The sequence below is a fragment of the Linepithema humile genome, chromosome 2 (assembly GCF_040581485.1).
Source record: "Linepithema humile isolate Giens D197 chromosome 2, Lhum_UNIL_v1.0, whole genome shotgun sequence".
Taxonomy (NCBI): Eukaryota; Metazoa; Arthropoda; class Insecta; order Hymenoptera; family Formicidae; genus Linepithema; species Linepithema humile.
Window position 1 is genome coordinate 34044593 of NC_090129.1, and position 19588 is coordinate 34064180.

General features: G+C 37.2%; 1 protein-coding gene across 3 annotated transcripts in view; it reads right to left on the reverse strand.

Annotated features, from left to right (window-relative positions):
• Window positions 1-19193, reverse strand: part of LOC105674891 (uncharacterized) — an 84042-nt gene extending 64849 nt beyond the window's left edge. For 2 of the 3 annotated variants that reach the window (XM_012371538.2, XM_067350568.1), the window contains exons 1-3: window positions 18887-19192; window positions 15788-16624; window positions 14186-14428 (exon numbers count right to left, since the gene is read on the reverse strand). In XM_012371538.2, coding sequence (XP_012226961.2) covers window positions 14186-14428; window positions 15788-16022 — 478 coding nt within the window. In that variant the 5' untranslated portion in view covers window positions 16023-16624; window positions 18887-19192. Of the gene's footprint in view, window positions 1-14185; window positions 14429-15787; window positions 16625-18886 lie in introns of all 3 variants that reach the window. The other variant, XM_067350569.1, reaches the window with a different exon arrangement.
• Window positions 19194-19588: the final 395 nt, after the last annotated feature.

Consider the following 19588-nt stretch of genomic DNA (forward strand, 5'->3'; position numbering starts at 1 on the left):
AGCGAGCACTCGAGCATACAAACTCCAATCACACGCGTAGAATTAAATCTATCACTTTTATAAATGTAAATTAACACACCCTGATCATAAATTCTGTTTAATTTTATTCAAACAAAAATATATGTGTATTTTGTACGCAAAATTAATATGTAATTATTTTATAAGATAAAAGTTTTATCAGAACAAGTTTCTAATATCATTTCTTTTGTAGGAAAAATATTAACAGGCTGCGTATCGTGTTTTTAAGACCCTACAGTATCCTACAGTCATATCAATATAACAAATCAATAAAAACTGACAGATACCAGACAAAATAAATAAATAAACTGAGCCTCGCGGGGCCAGATGGGTTTTCCGTGCAGGAACGCGTTTTTCCCATCGCCAGCAGACCGCGAGATTTTATCGGTATTCGTAAGTAAAAGCTTTCTTGTTAAATATATAAGATGAATGCCTACTGTTGAGCACTGAAAAGTTATATTTTACTGTATGAAATGATTTCTTCTTGTTAAGATTGATATTTCACTATTTAATATTTCATTTTTTATATTTAAAAATTTTTTATATCTGTTAGCTTTTACTTATTAATTAACGATATAGATTTTAGAAATTAAAACGTGTTATAAAAGACATTGATACTGTCTCTTCAAATATCAAAAGTTTAGACATTTTAAAATTGCCAACTCTGTTAATTTTTTTTGCTTTTGCAATTCTGAATATTTGGACTTTTTATCTATGGAATTAGAGATAATTGCAAGTTTTAAATTGTTCGAAATTGAAATTTGATCCATCCGTAACATAATATAACCCAACGTAATCCAACCTACGCGTGAGTCAGCGTGTTCCTAGGGTCACTGGTTTTCCAATTATCACGGTCAAAAATGCATATCGATTTGTCAATGGCAAATTGTATGCTCGGCTCCGGGCTATTATAAATGAGGGCATTATGACTTTTTATCGCGCTGCTGCTGGTTCCAGATTCCGACGATTATATCTCGAAATACCTCATCGAAACGTATGAAATATCGCGCGGATACCGTGGCAGGGCGATCAATGGCTTCGTGGCAAAAGGCGCCGGCGATATATCACGTAAAATATGTTAAACCGTCGTACGCTACGTATTGTGTCCATGCTCCATTCATCAGAAATGACTGCAATGAAAAATTCTAAAACGTAAATCCCAAGCGACTATTATCATTTACCGCATCATGGTTCGACATTCCACCCGCGATTCCAAAATTTTGTCCCGCGATACTGTCCCTTTGGAATTGTACCATCGATTGTACCCTAAACCGCATTAATGCGGACAGCACTTTGTTAAGCTGAAACAAATGTATCCCCGAAATTCATGAACGCCGAAACCCAAAATAATCTCTCGTGTCAAGCCCGTTTTAGGCGATCTATAATTCCGAAATACAATATATAAATCTATTTATTACTTTATGCGATAGAAATACGGTTCAAGGACCAGAACGTATACATACAAAAATAAGTTGAAGAGATCGAACATTTCTATATAACATTTTTATATAACATTTCTATATAAAGAAAATCAATTTTAGAAATAAATTGTAATATAATTTAGTATACTCTTCTACAAGCTTGAATAGTCTTCGATAATTATCGAGTATTAATTAAAGTCTAAATTACTTTTTAAATATCCCTAAGTATAGAGTGTCTAAAATGGACTCGATATAGGGCGATACGAGGTGCAGAGAGATTTTATCCGAGAGAGTATTATAAGTAATTTAGTCGTGATATTTGAATAAAATAAATGTCTATTTTTTTCAAGTCGCGTCTGGTTTCTCGAGTAACCAATTCAATTACCGCGAACAAACGTGACATTTAAAATACAATTTTCTCTAGATGAACTACGTAGAAAAACAGCCAGGATGTCGAATTTGCAGTACAATGCGCTAGGTATTCCAGTGTTCTGTGGTTAAATGCATTCTTGAAGAAAACACTCGTAAATTGTCCGCGCGGAGGCTAGGACGGAAACGCGTTAAGAGGTACGGTTCTTGCTTGAGAAGTCGGTGACTCCATCGCTCTTGGTGGATAATTGAACGCCGAGATGAGAGACGCGTGCTGAAAAAGAATAGGCGGACCTCCCTTTGTGCCGGGCAAAGCGTGAGGTTTGCAGGTGTCTGTGAGCTCCGCTTTCGCTATCTTTGCTGGTGCACCGCCTCTTCAGAGTGCACCGGCGGCCAACTTAATTTACAGATGGATTCAGAGAGCCGTGAGATATCGGGCCAGAAGAAAATAATTAAATAAAGAACGGCTACTCACACCGAATGAAAATACGCGCTTTCCGAGGAATGAATACTCCGCGCCTCGCACCGGTAATTACAGTTGTTTACTTTTATCTCAATTCGTAGATTTGGAATTAGATTCTATTGTGGCCAACACGGTCTAATTATTGTCCCTTTGGTTGAGATTGCTTCGGTAATGAAAACTAGAATCTCAACAATGCAATTTAATAGTAACCGCTATTTTAATTACAGCTGAAACAATAGAGAAATGTTGTAATTTCAAAATTATCGCTGTTAATTATTATGCGCTGTTAACAACGGCGAAAGGTAATAGCAGTTCATAATTAAAAAAGAAAGTGAAGGAGAAAATATGGAGATATGATCTACGATTTGTTTGAGGAAAATATAAAACTGCAGTCAGTGCGAATGCGATTGCTTTCATTCATCTTCATAATCTGACCGAGTAGCGTCATCGAGAAGCCAATTCCGTTTTGGTCCATTATCTCTATTTAACTATTTCGAGTCGCGTCATATCACGGGTATAGATGACCGCCCGGCATTTTTACGGTGGGCAAACTACACGCCACATTGGCGTCGTCGTGATATTTGCCCCTCGAAAGTTTGGATGTTTAGAACACTGGACCTCCGAAACTTCCAGTCGTTAGAACTTTCAAACTTCGAAACTTTGAATCTTTGGAAATTTCAATCTTCGAAAGTTTGATACTTCGGATAGTTGGAATTGTTAACCTTTTTAGTGGAATTTATAGGATAGATTTTAGATATCTAATATCTCGAATCTTATCTTAAGCAATTTCGATATTTTCGTTTGAAACTTCAAAACGGGAAAGATCTTAAATCGGTGTATCGCAAGAGACAAATGTCTATTTGCGAGGATTGTCGATTACTGTACCGAGTACTAAATTAACTACAAACATTTTTAATTACTAATTATACATTACATCATATATATTACGTAAAACCGCGAAAAGCGAACGTTGGCAATTGCAACTCCTAAATTCATCATAAATGACATTCGCTCATGTTACGCCGATGTATGGCTTAGGTTTTCGACGAGCGGCATTGCTAGTGTCCGCGCCATTCGAGGATGATGCTACTGCCGTTGTGTGGCATATCTGACTGCACTTCAGTCGGCTGCAATCTGCTGAGTGGCATGCACATGTAACATTCATCCCACGGTCGGCTCTCGCTGCGCGGCGCGCGCGTGGTATTATGGAACTGACCCGGTCATGGAAACACACCCCCGCACAGGCTCCACTTCCCCGCCATTGTGTGAGTCATGTTAAGAGGACTTACGATGTCCTGTTACATACCAGAGGCTCCACCACGATTATCTACTGTCTCAATCGATTAAACTCGCGCTGGCGTGTCCCTTTGCTATGCCGAGAAAGATATTAAGGACGAGCTGCAGTTATGCGAATGTCCCGAGAATCCTGAGAGCTTCCGAACACTTTGAATTTTTCTTGATATTTGAATATTGTTTTAAAATACTTTTTACAAATGTGTAGACGATTTCGCTTTAAAAAATAAAGCAATTTTATAATTTTTTTCAAAAGGAAAATGATATGTTTTTCCGTAACTTTGCTGCCTAAACAATTTGCAAAGAATCGTTCTTGCATTTTGCTGCGTTGTCCGTAATTTGACAATTCCTGGCGTTACAATTCTAACAATAGAAAGATCCGGAAAATTGAGATCGATGTCAGTGTATATCGTTTACAACGTACATCGAAATGCGTGATATAATGCGGGTTAAGTAAGGATTAAACTATGTTTAGTTGGAAGAGATTTGTTACCCGCACTGGCTAATTGAATCTAATACATCGAGATCAACAACGACCTCTAAACGCATTTCGCTTTGTTCTCGTGCGTAACACAAGCCGTGTTTGCATCGATTAAACTTCAAATAGGTATTTCCGGTCGGGAGATAAATATTTTAATAATGTTCCAACCGCCACTAGCTCTTACAAGGAATGAAATATGAACGGTCGCTGCGCACCAGGCACAAAAGAGAAGAATCGGATTAAATGATGTCGTTGCTGGCTTTGCTGTCACCTAAAAGCTGCTTCTCGTGTGATATTCAATATAATGGCAGTCGCGGATATCACGTTACGCCATATTATTATGATGATTTTATAATAAAAATGTGGTCATAAAAACTTGGGTTAAATTACAGTTGCCAAGATTATCAGATCAGTTTAGAACTATTAATCATTATACAAGATAAGGCAACAATCGTGGTGCATGTATACAGATATATAGAGTTAAAAAAAATGTCGATTTCTTTTTTAATAAAAAATTACTACATATCTATCACTATGTATCATGATTACCGCCGCATCTTGAAATATTAATGCAAGAAAAAATTTTAAAATCCAATAATCAAAGCATAAATGATATAATAATAAGATTCTAAACAATTTAAAGAAATAAAGCATTGTAGAATAGTTTAATTCAAGTAATGTTGCGCGCATAGGTTCGCGCAACCGTTTGATTTCGGAGAGTGTCGCTTAATAACGCTAATACTGACACATCGACGAGAGAGAGAGAGAGACACGATATCGAGACACAAAGAGGAACATATCGGAATGAAAAGATCAAGCGTATTAAAACGATGTGCCAGGTGTATCCGCGGTTCTTTAACTAATGTGTGTCAAATATATTTGCTTTTGCTTTGTAAAAAGTCGAAAATTAACAATTTGATGAACCAAGACTACAAAATGCCAAAAATTCGAGGTGCAGAATTTTACGAATAAAAAGTTCCGAGACCAGAAATTTTACAAGTCGATTTAAGCGCAAAGAAGTCAAATTGGCAGAAAATATTGATATCAGAATTCGAAACGTTAATTGATTCTGATCATTAGCAAGCAGCTGGCACGCGGGATTTATTTGTTAATTTCTTTGGTAATTTTCCGCAGATTTATAGCGTAAACATTTTCGGGCGCAATATACATTCCTGTAGGAATTTCGTCAAAATAAACGAAGGGGGCGTGGCAACGCGCAGGGCGCGTATCGATTCACGGCGAGCGATACGTTTCGAACGTACGTGTTAAACAAGCACTTCTAGAATGCGATAAATAAAATTTGTAGAGCCGCGGAAGATTTTATCGAGCGGAGCGAATTCACTTCGAAAGCGGAGTTCTCGACCGCTATCGGGGGGAGGGGGGGGGGGGGGACGTAGGCCAACGGGGGGGACGCGAGGGGTTATTAGAGAGGCCGGTGAAGAAGCAATGGGGGAAGTGCTGTTAGTAAAATAATAGGAACTTTATCTGAAAGTCTAGGAGTTTCCCTCGGAAACAATTATACGGAGTGTGGGGACCGGGGGGGGGAGAGGACTCCCAGGCGGAGCGAGAGAGCGATATTTATATTCATTAGAATGTAAGAGAAGTCGAGCAGGGCGCAGTTAGTCCGGTCTACTTGCAGCTTGGAGATGCTTAATGGGAGTTGCGTCCGCTGCGCAATACCCATTGCGGCCATCTTGCAAGTAGAAAAGTGTTGGCTCTCGTTTACGACCGCGTTCATAATTTCTGATGCGCTTCCGCGATAAACCACCACCCCCCCTCCCCCCCTCCGATCTTATTAATCGGTCGCCGTAAAAATGCTGAAAACATTACTCCAATTTTTCCGCAACTGACGAAGCTGGGCAGAAAATATCGCGCGCAATTGAATTCAATTGCTGGAGAATTTATTGTTAAGACTAACAGTACGATCTTCGAAACGCACGTTCTGTACATTTCTGATGTAATTTGTTGACGTACGTCCGTTGAACGGTCAGTAAAGCAAACAGACACCGTATTAATTAGATTGCAAAAGAGCTTGCTAATTCCTGAATCAATATTCCGTATTCATTGCTTCGAAATGTTTGATGTTCAATAACATCGACGTAAAATGATTTGCACAAACTGAGTCGCGTATAATGACCTGTACAAAACGATTTCTGTAAAATAAACGACATAACACGATCCGCCGAAATAATTTATAATAACGTTGCGACCCGTATCTAGTGTAATCTGTACTTCTAATAAATTTACAATCATAAAATAACTTTTAATTAGATCACAGCATCCTCTCTGAAACCATAGTAATATGAGATCAATCATTTTAAATTAAATCGCGGGATTCTCTTCGAAACCATAGTAATGAGAAGTACGATTAAATAGAAATTGAATTTATAATATTGAATGTCATTAATGATCCGCGCAGTCTCGGCGTTAGTGAGTATTTTTCTTTCATCGAGTTTCTTTTTTTTTTGCGATGCATCTAGAAGCCAAATAATACCATTATATATTATTATTAACTTCGAGAATGTTTATAACGAGAAAGTCGATAAGTTTTCGAATATGCTACTGAAAGTTTTAGGATTCATTCTAAAGCGTTTCGATAACTTTTCCATTACGCAGATTCGCCAAGGATGCCTCCGAGATAATGGCGAGCAGAGTGTTAGCTTTATTGTCAATCAAAAGTGAAAGCCACTGATAAAATAATTCATCCGTGTTTGTCGAAACTTACGCGTCAGTTACGCTAATCCTACGAAAGAAGACCAGCTACATCAATTCCGAGATAAATCCTTAAGCATGTCTAAGGCTACAAGAGTCTCGTAACTAAAGCTTGCATGCGATCAATATTACTCTAGTACGTAGAGCAAATAAAATTTAAAAATTGTAAAAATGTCTTGATGAATGTCTTGTATTTCTAAAATAATAAAAATAATTATAAATTTACCGTCAATCTGCAACATTTTGCTTATTAGATATTTTGTGCACATGCTGATTTATATATATCGTATTTTTGGACCTAGCATAAATCTCACAGCAGATCTCGCGGCGAAAATAGCACCGGATCTATCATCAAAATCCTAGCATGTTAGCAAGCACAGAAGCGTGTAACGTTTCTAGCTGGCACATCAACTAGCAAGATGCCTCACATGCGATCTAGCACGAAAAACCGCACTGTATGCCGTTTTCTTTACATAGCAATATTTCGCGGACTCTCTCTTCCAAAGTCGGGCAATTCCATTAGATCTTTCTCAGCATATTAGCGATTCATGGCAATCTGTTTTGGAGAGAATCAATTCCGCCCAGGACATCCCACGCTACAATTGCTTTGCTTTTATTTTGTAAAACGAAAATTTAACGACCGCGTCGTCTTGTTGTAATGAGCAAAAAAGATGGAAGAGGAACGGCCGATGGGTTTACAAATCGCAGCGAATCGACGGGGATCGGTTTGTAACGCGCTGTTTCATGAAACGACTGTGCAGCTCATCTGCTGTAAATTCATGAAGCATCGATTTGTCTCACCGATGAGAACCGGAGGGAGGAAGCGGGAGCGCCGTGGTGACTGCTCCGTGTTTTCGTGCAAAACGCACGGAAATAGTCGAAGATATTGCGCTCAAACGAAGCTTCGCTCAAAGATCGATGGAACCGCGCTTCTTTACGTGAGTTATTTGTTTTAATAAACAAACGTAAAATAATCGTAGTAAGTCAAGACGTCTACAAAAATAGTACAGAAAAAATATAAATGGTGTAAAAAGGAACAGTGTTGAAATTGGCGCAAAGAGAAAAATAAAAGTAGTGGAGAAATAATGATATCGTAGAGATAAGAAAACATAAAAAATTGAAAGATATACAATCACTTGATTGTCACGGAACATTAATTTGCAGTTAGCGACAAGCGACAAAAATGAGGGAGTGATAAATATAAATAGTCGCAGACTTGGCAAAATAATTTTAAATTTAAGTAAAAGTAAATGGCGATAAATGACGCAATGGTTCCGCGCAGGTTTCCTCTAATCCGTGATTATCGTTGACGAGTCGCTTCCATTTATTAGCGTCATAGCCGATTTCAACCGTTTCTAAGAACTCGTCCAATTAAATCCTCTAACACCTCTAACAAGCAAAATCATTACAATTGTTCCAATTAACTTCCTTGATCTCCAGCAAACTCCATCACTTCGACGGTGCAAAAACAAACAAATCCATTTCAATGACATTTTAACGTGAACCGTGACATCACAAATCCCTTGTATTCCCTCATCAGCGACTATCCAACTTTTAATAAAGGAAAGAGGGAACTTCAGGATTCTATAATTTAAACATCTAAATTTGGAAACTTAATTTATAGTATCTCTAACTCAACTTTTAGAAAGTAATTTCAACTTTAAAATTTTTTTTCCTTTTGCTGGTGATTTTATCTCCCGACTTAGCTGTGTTAAAAAAGATCAAAATTCACTACTTGAAGAAGTTTCTTGCATTCATTGGTTTCCAAATCACAATAAATATTTCACCATCTTTGTTTGTTTTTTTTTTTTCGTTCTTTATGTATTCTTCGTCAAAGCAAGGAGCTCGAATAGCTTGAAATTAACAATCGAATCAACATTAATCCACCGCAAGAGCGGGTATCTCTCGCGAGCATCCGGCAAAGTCAGTCGCGAATGCCTTAGTGCATTCTCGGCCGCAGGTCGGCCACTTAATATGGAAGGAAAGCGATGCGCCATGCGCCGTTTGCTCATCCTCTATCTACTCGCGGACCAGACACCATCGAAGCGGACAGTAACATATCGGCTGTGCATGCCACGGATTTCGGTTCATCATTATGTAAGTCTCGAATCAACCCCCTCGACCCTCGTTCGAGAACCTTCCGGCGACCCGCATGAATATCCGTCTATTCGACCGATTATGTTTAGCCACGATTCCAGGCTGCCCAGATACCGCACACGGAATCGAACGTGATCCATGTGTGAATGAACTATCCGACCGAGCTTTCATTACACCCGGATCGCACGAAGTGCTAAGCCAAGATTTATGGATTACTTTTTTTTTTTTACCAATTGCCAATTGATTCTTAAATTGTCGTCTTTATTTGAGAAGCTCGGAGTTTCCAAGGAATTTATGGTCCACGAAAAATATGATTGAAAATAATTGCGCGGAAACTAAAAAAGAATTATTTGTTTCTTTGCTGCTTAGCGATAGCAGTTGTACCATTTTGTACGTATCACGGTTTTGTCTCGTAACGTGTCGAAATGTCGATTATTGCTCCGAAGTGAAAAGCAATAAGCAACGTGCAGCAAAAACGAACGAGCTTTCCGGCGCTATATATAAAATTTGTCTAATGGTTTGAAGCGACCGCCATTCCACCACTTTCCTCTATTTCCAGCCCGATATCTCTTTCTATCTCCCTTTCTCTCTGTCTCTTTCTTTCTTCTCGTCGACTTTTCTTTCCCTTTTCCTCTATTCCTTTATATCTCCCCTCCACCGTCCAGCGCTCCTTTTCAGCTCGCGCGGTCTCGCCGTTTCCTTTCGGCGCAGAGTTTGAAAGAACTTAAAATAAACGGCGTGCTCGTAAAGCGACGGCTGCAACTTTCGCTCCAGACGATACTTTCCGCTGTTTCTCGTTATTTTTGTTGCCGGTAACTCCCATCTTTGTTTTCCGCGTATTGAAGGAGCTGTCGACCCTGTCCGATCTGTTTATACAATTTTAATAGATCTTTGAAATGAGATGAAAATGTATCGTTAAAGCGGAGAAGTGGATATGAATATTTGCTTATCAAAACGGTTTAGCGCGTTTAATAAGCGCTTATTCCGTTGTATTAAATTTGTGGCAAAGAAGACACCTAAAATCCAAGACACGTGGGATTCAAGAAATCTAGTACTGGATGCAGTTAACATCTAAGAAATGTAGGTTTCAAGAACATCGAAATGCGCATAGCCCAAAGCCAAAGAGATATTCGAATTCAAGACACCTCGAAGACTTGTAAAATTCTATATTCTTTAAAATTTATCATTGATAGCTTTTCACAAATAAAAGCAATTACTATTTAAACAATCTGAAATCTCGTAATTTTTCTTCTACATATTTCATTTAAATAAAGAATTGACATAAATTGACATTTCCACGTAATTTAAACTGCATTTATCTACCTCGATCGCATAAAAATAAATGATGTATGTAGTGCAATGCAAGTTAAAGTAGTAGCAAAGACGTAAAGAAAGAGAGAGAAAGACGGATTGGAGAGATTTTCGCGACACGAGCCATTAGACGCAGCCTTTGAGGAAGACGAGGATGTATTTCGTAAAACTCGAGAACATAGCGGAAACGCAGGTTTCGCTTTCTGATATAACAAAGCCAATTTCTTTGGCACGTTTCTCGTAACATCGCTAACGGGTCGAACTTCCCGATGATCTGAACTTTTTTCAAGCACATCGTTTGTCATTGGCAGACTTTTTTTCCCCTCAATCTTAGGATCTTATTTACCAAAGTTTCCTAATAAAATTACGATGTAATAATAAACTTTCAAACTTGGAAACTATAATGATTCATGATTTTACATCTATTAATACCTGCGGATATATGATGCTAATCCGTGATTTCGTTTTTTTCTTCTCAATTTAAAAATCAAATGTAATGCCATGAATGTTTATTTGGGATTTATAATAGTTTCATCGCAAAAAACGGAAAAATTTTAAGCAATCGCCTTAACGTTTTAATTTAAAACCGCTTGCGGCACAGTTGGTAAACAAAACTTATTTCCGACGCATTTCCACCAGCAAACACGCGAAAGTTGCGGTTGGATGATGTGTTGAGTGCGCAAATAAATCGAAATTGTCCGAGCCTGATTAAAGGACCTGCTTCACTTTAAACACATTTGTCCTTTTAAATATTAGAACTTTGCGTTAACCGTTCAGAAAAGTAATAAAATACAATTTAAAATAATTTTTACTATTTTAATCATTTTATAATAATTTTAAAATTATATGACGATTAGATTATCACACTTTTTTTCCTTTTTTCCGTGCTCCTGCTTTCTACCGATGATGCATGAGAAAGAAAGAGATGAAATGAAAATGAAGGCGGGTATAGGCGAAACAGAAAGGAAGGGGGTTCAGCTTTCAGTAATCGCAACCCCTGCGGCGCGGTAAAATATCGGAAAATTCATTAATGCTCGATCTACGGGGCATAGTCGAATAAATCTCACCCTCGGGCGGAGATTTACAGAGGCGGAGGAAAGCAATATGGCGGCATACCGAATATGTGTGTCGACTGTAAGAAAGATCTCAAAAGCCAGCCTTTTTCACCTCGATATTCAGATTCGAATCTGAAAGCTTTCAAACAATCCGAGAAGGATAAGAGTCACAGGAAAAATCTTGAAGGATCGTGGATCATCTTTACATGAGAAAACAGAGAATGGCAAATCGTCATACGATTCAATTGACTTTTGATCCACGTCGGAATTGATGGATAGAAAACTGTGCTAAAAGAACCAAATATTATTCATTGGTATTTTATAGAACTGTTATTTGCTTTCCGTTAATTTAAACTCACAAAGAGGCATCATAAAATCCTGCCAACAACGATTCGCTTAAAAGGCAAATTTATACAACGTATGCAGTATAAATAATTTTTGTGCATTCACTGACGCATTTCTCGATTCGTAGTAATATTTATGTTTCCGAAAATCCTACGAAAAGGATTATACGAAAGCTATTCCTTTTATTTATTTACTATTTTATGTTTCCAGTGTATATTCTCTTCAAGTTAATTTAATTAAAATGTGATTATTTAAATCGGAAAAAACCCAAGCCTGCCTCGCTTTTAGATAACATATTAATTATAACAGAATTTGAGATAACAATCTGCGCACACAAAAAGTGAAACATCATTGCTACACATTTTGTACACTGCATATAAAATTATAAATAAAATTTTATCTCGAGTTCCATTACGTGCGAATTATAGATCGTTCAAATAATTATATATATATATAATCCATCCATTATTCTAATAGATCAACTATTCTTTTTACTTCAATAATATTATCGCAGCTTAAAACGTCAGCTAAATAACATGATCACGCTTTGCAAAGCGTATTCATGAAACGGCGAGAGCAAAGAGATGTGGGCTCGTGTAAAAAAACTTTAACAAGCGAGAATCACTTCACATTCGAGAATAGAGGACGTGTATATGAATGCATCGCCGATATAATTATACGTAGTTTGACGGGGCACTAAGCACAAAGTGCTGCAAGTACGCCCTTCTATTCCCCCTTCCCCCTTTTTTCTTGCCCTTTCTCTTCCCGGATAAAGCGTGGAAGAGAAATTGGTCTCGTTGGAACCGTAGAACGACAAGGCGGTACAAAGGCAGTGTTGGCTCCGACGACTTTCTCGAGTGCCACTCGTGGACACGTTTCCCTCTCTAGCTATACTCAACCCCAAAGCACAGGGCTACCGAGAAAGTAATCAACGCACGTTTTATTCCAAATTTGACGTGGCTTTCGCGGAATGGCAATTCCGCGATGCACAATAGTAATTCAGCGTCTGTAGCTTTTTGCATAATGTGCTCGCCGATGAGTTAAGTATTCCTTTTACCAAGTGAAAACAAAATTAAAACGTTTCATTAATGTAGAAAATTCAGCAGGTTTATAACTTTATGCACTTTAAATTTTATAAACGTAGAATATGCCGCGGCGAGAGATCGTACACTGCGCAAATTAGATTTATTCTTCAAGATCTATTTTCCGCAATGACGACTCGCAATCTGGATCTCGTGAAATAGCAAGGCTACTGCAATTGCGGTAATTGCTGTATCCTTGAACTGAGCTTGCTTTAAGGGGTTAATGCCTCCCGAGAAAACGCTGAGGAAATCTAGTGCTGCTTATCTTGTTTATCATGGGAGATAAGAAGTGTTCTCCAAACAGTGATAAGAAGATTAACCTATTTTTACATTAAAGAGAGAACATAAATATAGAGAATATATTACACTTTTATCAAATCTGTCTTCATTTTCTTTCTAATTTTATAAAATTTTATAAAATTTATCTCTATAAGTGATTTTTTATATATAAGATATAAATTATATCTAAAACACATTTTGACCGCGCAAAAAAACCAATTTGCAAAAATATAAATTTTATTTGCAACTTTTTTGAACAAGTTAAAATAATTCACATAGCTACTCAAAATAAACATAGAAAGCAGTATTTTGATTTGAAATTATGTTAGATTATAGAAATGCCGTGTATAAAAATATGAAAACGCATGGTTTATAACGAACGTATCGTTGCGTGAAACAAGCGAGCTAACATGGTGCAATAGCACGGTTTTGCAAGCGATATCTCACAGCAAAAGCCCGACCGGTCAATTTGATTTGGAATTCTTGCAGATATTTCCATACGCTTGTAAATGGCCCTGCGACGCGAGTTTAACCCACTCATGCCGGCAGTATTGTAAAATGGTGAATACGCGCATCGGCGAGCGGCGGAATGAATATATATACGTACGAGGCGAATGAATTTATAACGCGAAAGCTGAATCCCACGTGACCGTTCCTTTCCACCGTGACGACGGCTCGTAAATCGATGGCAGCTGTTTTACGCAGTTGACCGTGCGGAAAAGCTCGTTGCAGAGTCGAATGCACCGGCATAATCGCGTGCCCGCGCAAGATCGAACGATCGATCTGATCCTCCTTTTTTTCCCTTTTTTGGCAGGCTGGATATTCCATGTTTCGCTTGCTATTGCGAGGGAAATCCGAGGAAGTTTCAATTCAATGCCAGATATTTTCATCATTCCGTCGGAGGATTATTCCGCCTACGGGTCGCTTGAACTTCGAATATGGGGATCATCGCGTTCGCAGATTATATACAGAATGTAAAATGCTTTAGCTGCTTGCTTTTATTTATATGCAACGTAACTCATTCGAACGAATATTTTTCCATTTCTAGTGAAACCGTTAAACCGCAAAAATATTTAACTTTTAAATTGACTAAAATTAAATTAAGTTCAAAAGAATAATTAAATTGAGAGCAAAAAGTAGCAGATATTTTGCAATTTAAAAAAAGACAATTAGTGCGATAGACGATCTCAACGAGCACAATTTCCGCAACACTGCTGTTTAGCGAGAAATGTTTAATTTGTACGATCACTCGCACTTACCTTCGGCTTGATGAGGAGCGTAGATGTTAAGATACAGACAGTCCTCGCTCTGGTTCTTCAAGTACGGTAGGTGCCTCTCCAGGTACTCGTACCTGCCTGGCTTTACTTCCTCTCGAAGATTTGGCAAGACTTGGGGGCAAACTGGGGCAAATTCCTGCGACTGCCGTACTCCTCTCCATGGCTGCGGTGAGCGAGGCGGTGAAAACCTGAAGGATCCCACCGGAGGCTCCGCATAAGGAACTCCTAAAACACACACAAGAGAAGATTACTATAGATACTGGCTGTCAGATCTGTAGCATATAATTACAATAATTAACATTCCTATTATAAGGTAAATTTGCTTAAGAAAATTAACTCTTTTTCGGCTTGTAATTAATTAACAGGAATACATTTATTTTTTAACAAAACAATTCCACAATAAGTACGCAAACTGTTTTAGTTTCATTTAACAGAATACTATAATTGCTCCGTAAAAAAACTTCATCATTTATTATTATTAAATAAAGCTGTTATTTAAAAAATCGTGGTATTCTTAAAAAATTTTTATCGGAGATTTGAATAATTTTTGTTTAAAATGTGTTTTTAAAAACATTATTTTAATTTCCACGAGTATAAATAGAAAATGTTAAAAAGCTCATATAGCAAGTCAATTTATTTTAAATTTATATGTAAATATACTCTAATTTTGTTTGCAAATTTGATTAAAGTTGTTTGAAAAATTAGGGAGTTTTTGAAGAATTTATTTTCAAAATGTAAATTATTTTTGTTTTCAAATTGAATAGACGCCCAATAAAATAGTTAAAAACCCAATTGTTAAAATGATCAAATTCCAATTTAATTTAATTTAATACAATTTGACTTTATTTTTAAATTAAATTTTAGTTTAACTTCAATTTAATTTCAATTCTATTTAAATTTAGAAATCGATTTCTTGGGCACATTTTTTTCAACTCACTTATCTTTACAAGGTTAAATTGTTCTAAGAACTGGTTCGTTGAATGCGTTCACTTTGGATGATTACCAAGAGCGAGAGCGATGCAGGCTCGGCTTTTGCGTATACAAAGTGATGCACACATATGCAGCTCGACGCGTGGCAATGCGACTTGACGGACGCATAGCATGAGTCGAGCAAAGACGGAGAAAGTCGGAGGGACGAAGCGCGGCGATGGGAGTAATATCTGTTCCCGAAATACACAAGCGCGCGAGCGTACGCTCCTCGTTTTGGATCCTTTGACGTATCGGGACTCTCAAAGCGCGGATATGCAGCTGCCAGGAAACTTTTGCTCACTGACCGAAGCCGAGTTTCCTCCTCGGAGTATCGAACGCTATCGAGATACCGTTGTAGTAGATTGTGGGATATGAAACGCCGACTTTGCGTCAACCAGCTTAGCAGTTTTACTGGATTAAACGTACTTGATAAATAATTCCACGATTCTTACATATTTTTTTCAAAAGAAACCAATTTTAACTTTTAATATTAAAAGCATTTAATCCGATAAATTGGTTTTTCGATATCTTTGAATTCTGCTATTTCATATGTGCATATGCGGTCTTAAGCATTCTGTTTTAAATTAAATAAATTAAATATATTTCAAAACTTACCGAGAAAGACGTCGACCAACTGCATATTATAATTGGTTCTCGGCTGGACAATCACACCGCGCAATCGGCCTTCCTTGACGCGGACTTCTCTCGTCATTCTTTCCTGGGGATCGTGGAATCGCTGATGATGACCATACTGGTGTCGTGACTCGTGAAAGTCGCGGTGCTCCGTGAGAATCTGCGTGCAGGCCAACAGTACAAGACCCACCAATTCCATTCGTAACATTTTGGACATTTGCTTCGCGTTTATTAATTCCACAACACGAAATTTAACTTAGAAAAATGTTGCTTAAGAAATTTCTATTCACTTTATTAACACTTCAAGCAAATAAAATCTTAATATTTTATTTTATATCTTAAATCGCAAAATTTACGGTCACTAAATGTCTCATGATCCTGCGGAAAAATGGCACACTGAGTCATAGAAAAACACTGTAGGATGTGACTTCTAAGAAGCTCACAACAGCAAGTTTGAAGCAACGCCGGACAACTGCGACGAAGCACTCACGATTGAAGTAAAAATAATTTTTCCAACTCCCGTCAGGCCGGATGCGAAGGGAGCGACTGCTCTTTTGCTCGTCGTTAGAACTTTTCACTTCGAAGCTTCCGCTGCTACACGGATCGATAAGAGATACTTTTCTCCATGTAGAGTTTACATTTTCATAGTTATTGATTTTTCAGATTCCACTTGATTTTATTCGAGTTATTATTCATTGCATAGTTCAACATGATATCCATCTATCCTCGACTCTTCAAATATTCCCAAGCGGTCAAAGTTTGTTCAAATAATATGTACTTGATATTCAACATGACCAATGTGTAATTCTGCTTCTTACGCTGGAATGAAATTTTTATTAATTAGTTTTTAGGAGTAAAAAATTTGAATTTGATAATTAGTAAAAGATCTCAGTTTATTTATTGTTACAAAAGAGAAGATTAAGATTTAATATATATATTTATATTCATGAACTTATCGGCGATAGTATTTTTAGATACTTTGTTTAGAAATTTTAAAAAGACTGCTATTTAAAAATAATTAATTATACAACATTAGCTAAAAAAATCGTTAAAATTTAAAGACACAATATTTTTTTATTTAACTTTGAAATATCAAGTAAAAAAATTTGGATTATGCAGAAAGTTGCAATATCACAAATTAACATAAGTTTAAACATTTTTATTCGGAAACATATAGCATGTAACACACATATCTTTAAGCGAAAGAATTTTACCTAGGGAATACGAGTTTATACGCGTGATAGGGAGATCGAAAGTCGCAAGAGAACGAAGTTTACCAACAGGCAACGCGTTCTATTTGGGGCGTAGAGTACGTGCAGTTGTGCGAGCGTACGAGTCGTCGCTCTCGCTCTCTTCGTACGTGCGTTCACCCTTGTTTGTCCCGCCAAGAATATCGCCTTGGAGGACATCACCGAGCGTCGCGTTTGGATCTTTAAACTTGCAGCACTATCCGTTAAAAACTCCAACCATCAGCACTTCCGAATTTCCCATACGAAAGAAATGGTCAAAACTAAATAAAAATTGATTTACGTAAAATATATTTTCCAATTTTCGTCAACTGAGTAAACGCGTTCATTTATCGTAGCATAATATTAATACGCAAAATTATTTCTATATTTAAAATGTCTTATGGTGTCGTAAGGAAAAATTTTTTACATAAGAATATCGCGATATCTTTGCGCTGGCACGAAACGACGACATAAAAACTTCGTAAAGTGGCGATTCCTTCGCGTTAACGTCGAGCGACAAGTCGCGTTTGCGCAAATTCGATCGCGTGACAAGCGAAATGTGCACGTTTTCCAGCATCACGATAATAGTTCGCTCGCAGTTTTGCGACGAGCGTCCCGTAATTCCGATGTAATTTACGTTGGATGAATGACGTTGAGTTCGAAACCAACCTAGGAAAACGCAAGAGAGAGAGCGACCAGCTAAATCCGATATTTGTGACGTTTACGGTAGGCGAACTTTTGAGGACTTGAACACGCTACGCGATTTTCAGACCGTATCAGATCTACCTGTCAAGCCGATGTGTAGTCTGCAGCAGTAGTTTCCAAAACTGCATTGCTTTGATTTATTTAAAACTTTTTTGAAAGAAATGTTATTAATATATTTATTGAGAAAATATTTGATATTTTAATGATTTCTTTAAACATTTAAATAGCTGGATGTGTTCTCGAAATTTTTTGGCGGAATGTATCATAAGAAAAGTATTATTAAAAGATTATTAGAAAAAAAGCATAGTTATTTTAGCATTAAAAGATCATTAGAGCTTCATAGAAATTTTTGTGAGATATTTCACGTTCGTGAAAAGAGTCATCCGCGTTATTTTTAACGTCGACAGTGACAATTGGAGACTCCTCGTCGGGTAAAGCCGAATTGCACATTTTCGCGTCGACGAGCACTCTTCAGGGTGAGAAATCGCAATAACAGTTGATGCGCTCAATATGTTACTACCACGCCCGCGAATATTACGTTTTTATTTATATACTTCTCAAGTGGAGAGGAAAAGGTTTATTAGAGTATATTTCATCTCTGTTTCATGAAACAAATATAATAAAATTTTGAAGAAAAAGCGAAATACCTCATTTTACATTTAATTTTACTTCTTTTATTTGTAATGCTATATATTATGTTTCAACGAACGTTAACTTTATTTATATTTCTCAACAGTGGAATATATAAAATAAAATATTTTTGACAAATTTTTATACTTTTTTCTGGCTTTGTTGAAGGATTAGAGGTTCAATGGACGGCCGTAAGCGATTATTGTAACAAATCCTATTTCGCCGACCGCTTGTTGCGGAAGCTTATAGGAATTCCACCGCATCCATCATTAATTCTTCTTTTTACTTTCGTCGATGTTTATGATAGATTTTCGAGAGGTGAGAAAATCTCGCCACGTTATCACGCTCCGTTATCATACCTCTATTGCATCTCTCTTTTAAAGCAAAGTTCTATTTTATGAATTTTATAGAAAGTTTTTCCTCGACAAAAGTGTATTTAGAACTGTGGCAAATTGTTACATTTCAACAATCTCGGTTTTTAGATTGTGAAATAGTCGAGCATATTCTGATTTTTTACCTTTTCTTTTATGTGAATAAAAATCCCAGCAGCAGCGATAAATTTTGCTTTCACGATTCACATATTTTCTCCGATAATGCTAATAAATTTCTCTTTAATTGCAATAACAGCACAATTATACCACCACTAAAAATATAACCTCAAACAAATTACAAAAGTTAAAATCCGATTGTTCAGATGTACACTTGTTCGGATAACATACACTTAACACAGATATACACTTAATTTCTTTTGTGACGATACACGCGTCGACGACACATTTTATCTCGATGAATCTTGCAAGCAAACTGAGCCGGCACGCACGCACAAGAAACGTTTCTAAAATTAACCTAAGAATTTCCGAACGAAGCGCCGCCAGGGCGAGGCAAGTTTTGGCGCGGAAACTTTCATTTTCGATAAGATTGTCCCCATTGTTCGAATTCTTTCTGCGAATGTGCGCTCGGTCGACAGCTGTCTAGATATCAAGAAGCATCGAAGGAGAAGGATACTCCAGATGCTTGTTTGCTCGTTGATACGTGAGAACGTGAATCGCAGAAAGCAGGAGCTTTTCTCTCTGTAGTTAAAAAGATACGCTTTCGCGAACGACTTAATAAATATCACGATATTGGGTTCATTGATTTCTTAGTAAATTCCTCAAGCAGAAGAGCAATTAGTGCTGAGATTATTTATGTAACTAATTAAGCGATAAAAGGATCTTATAGT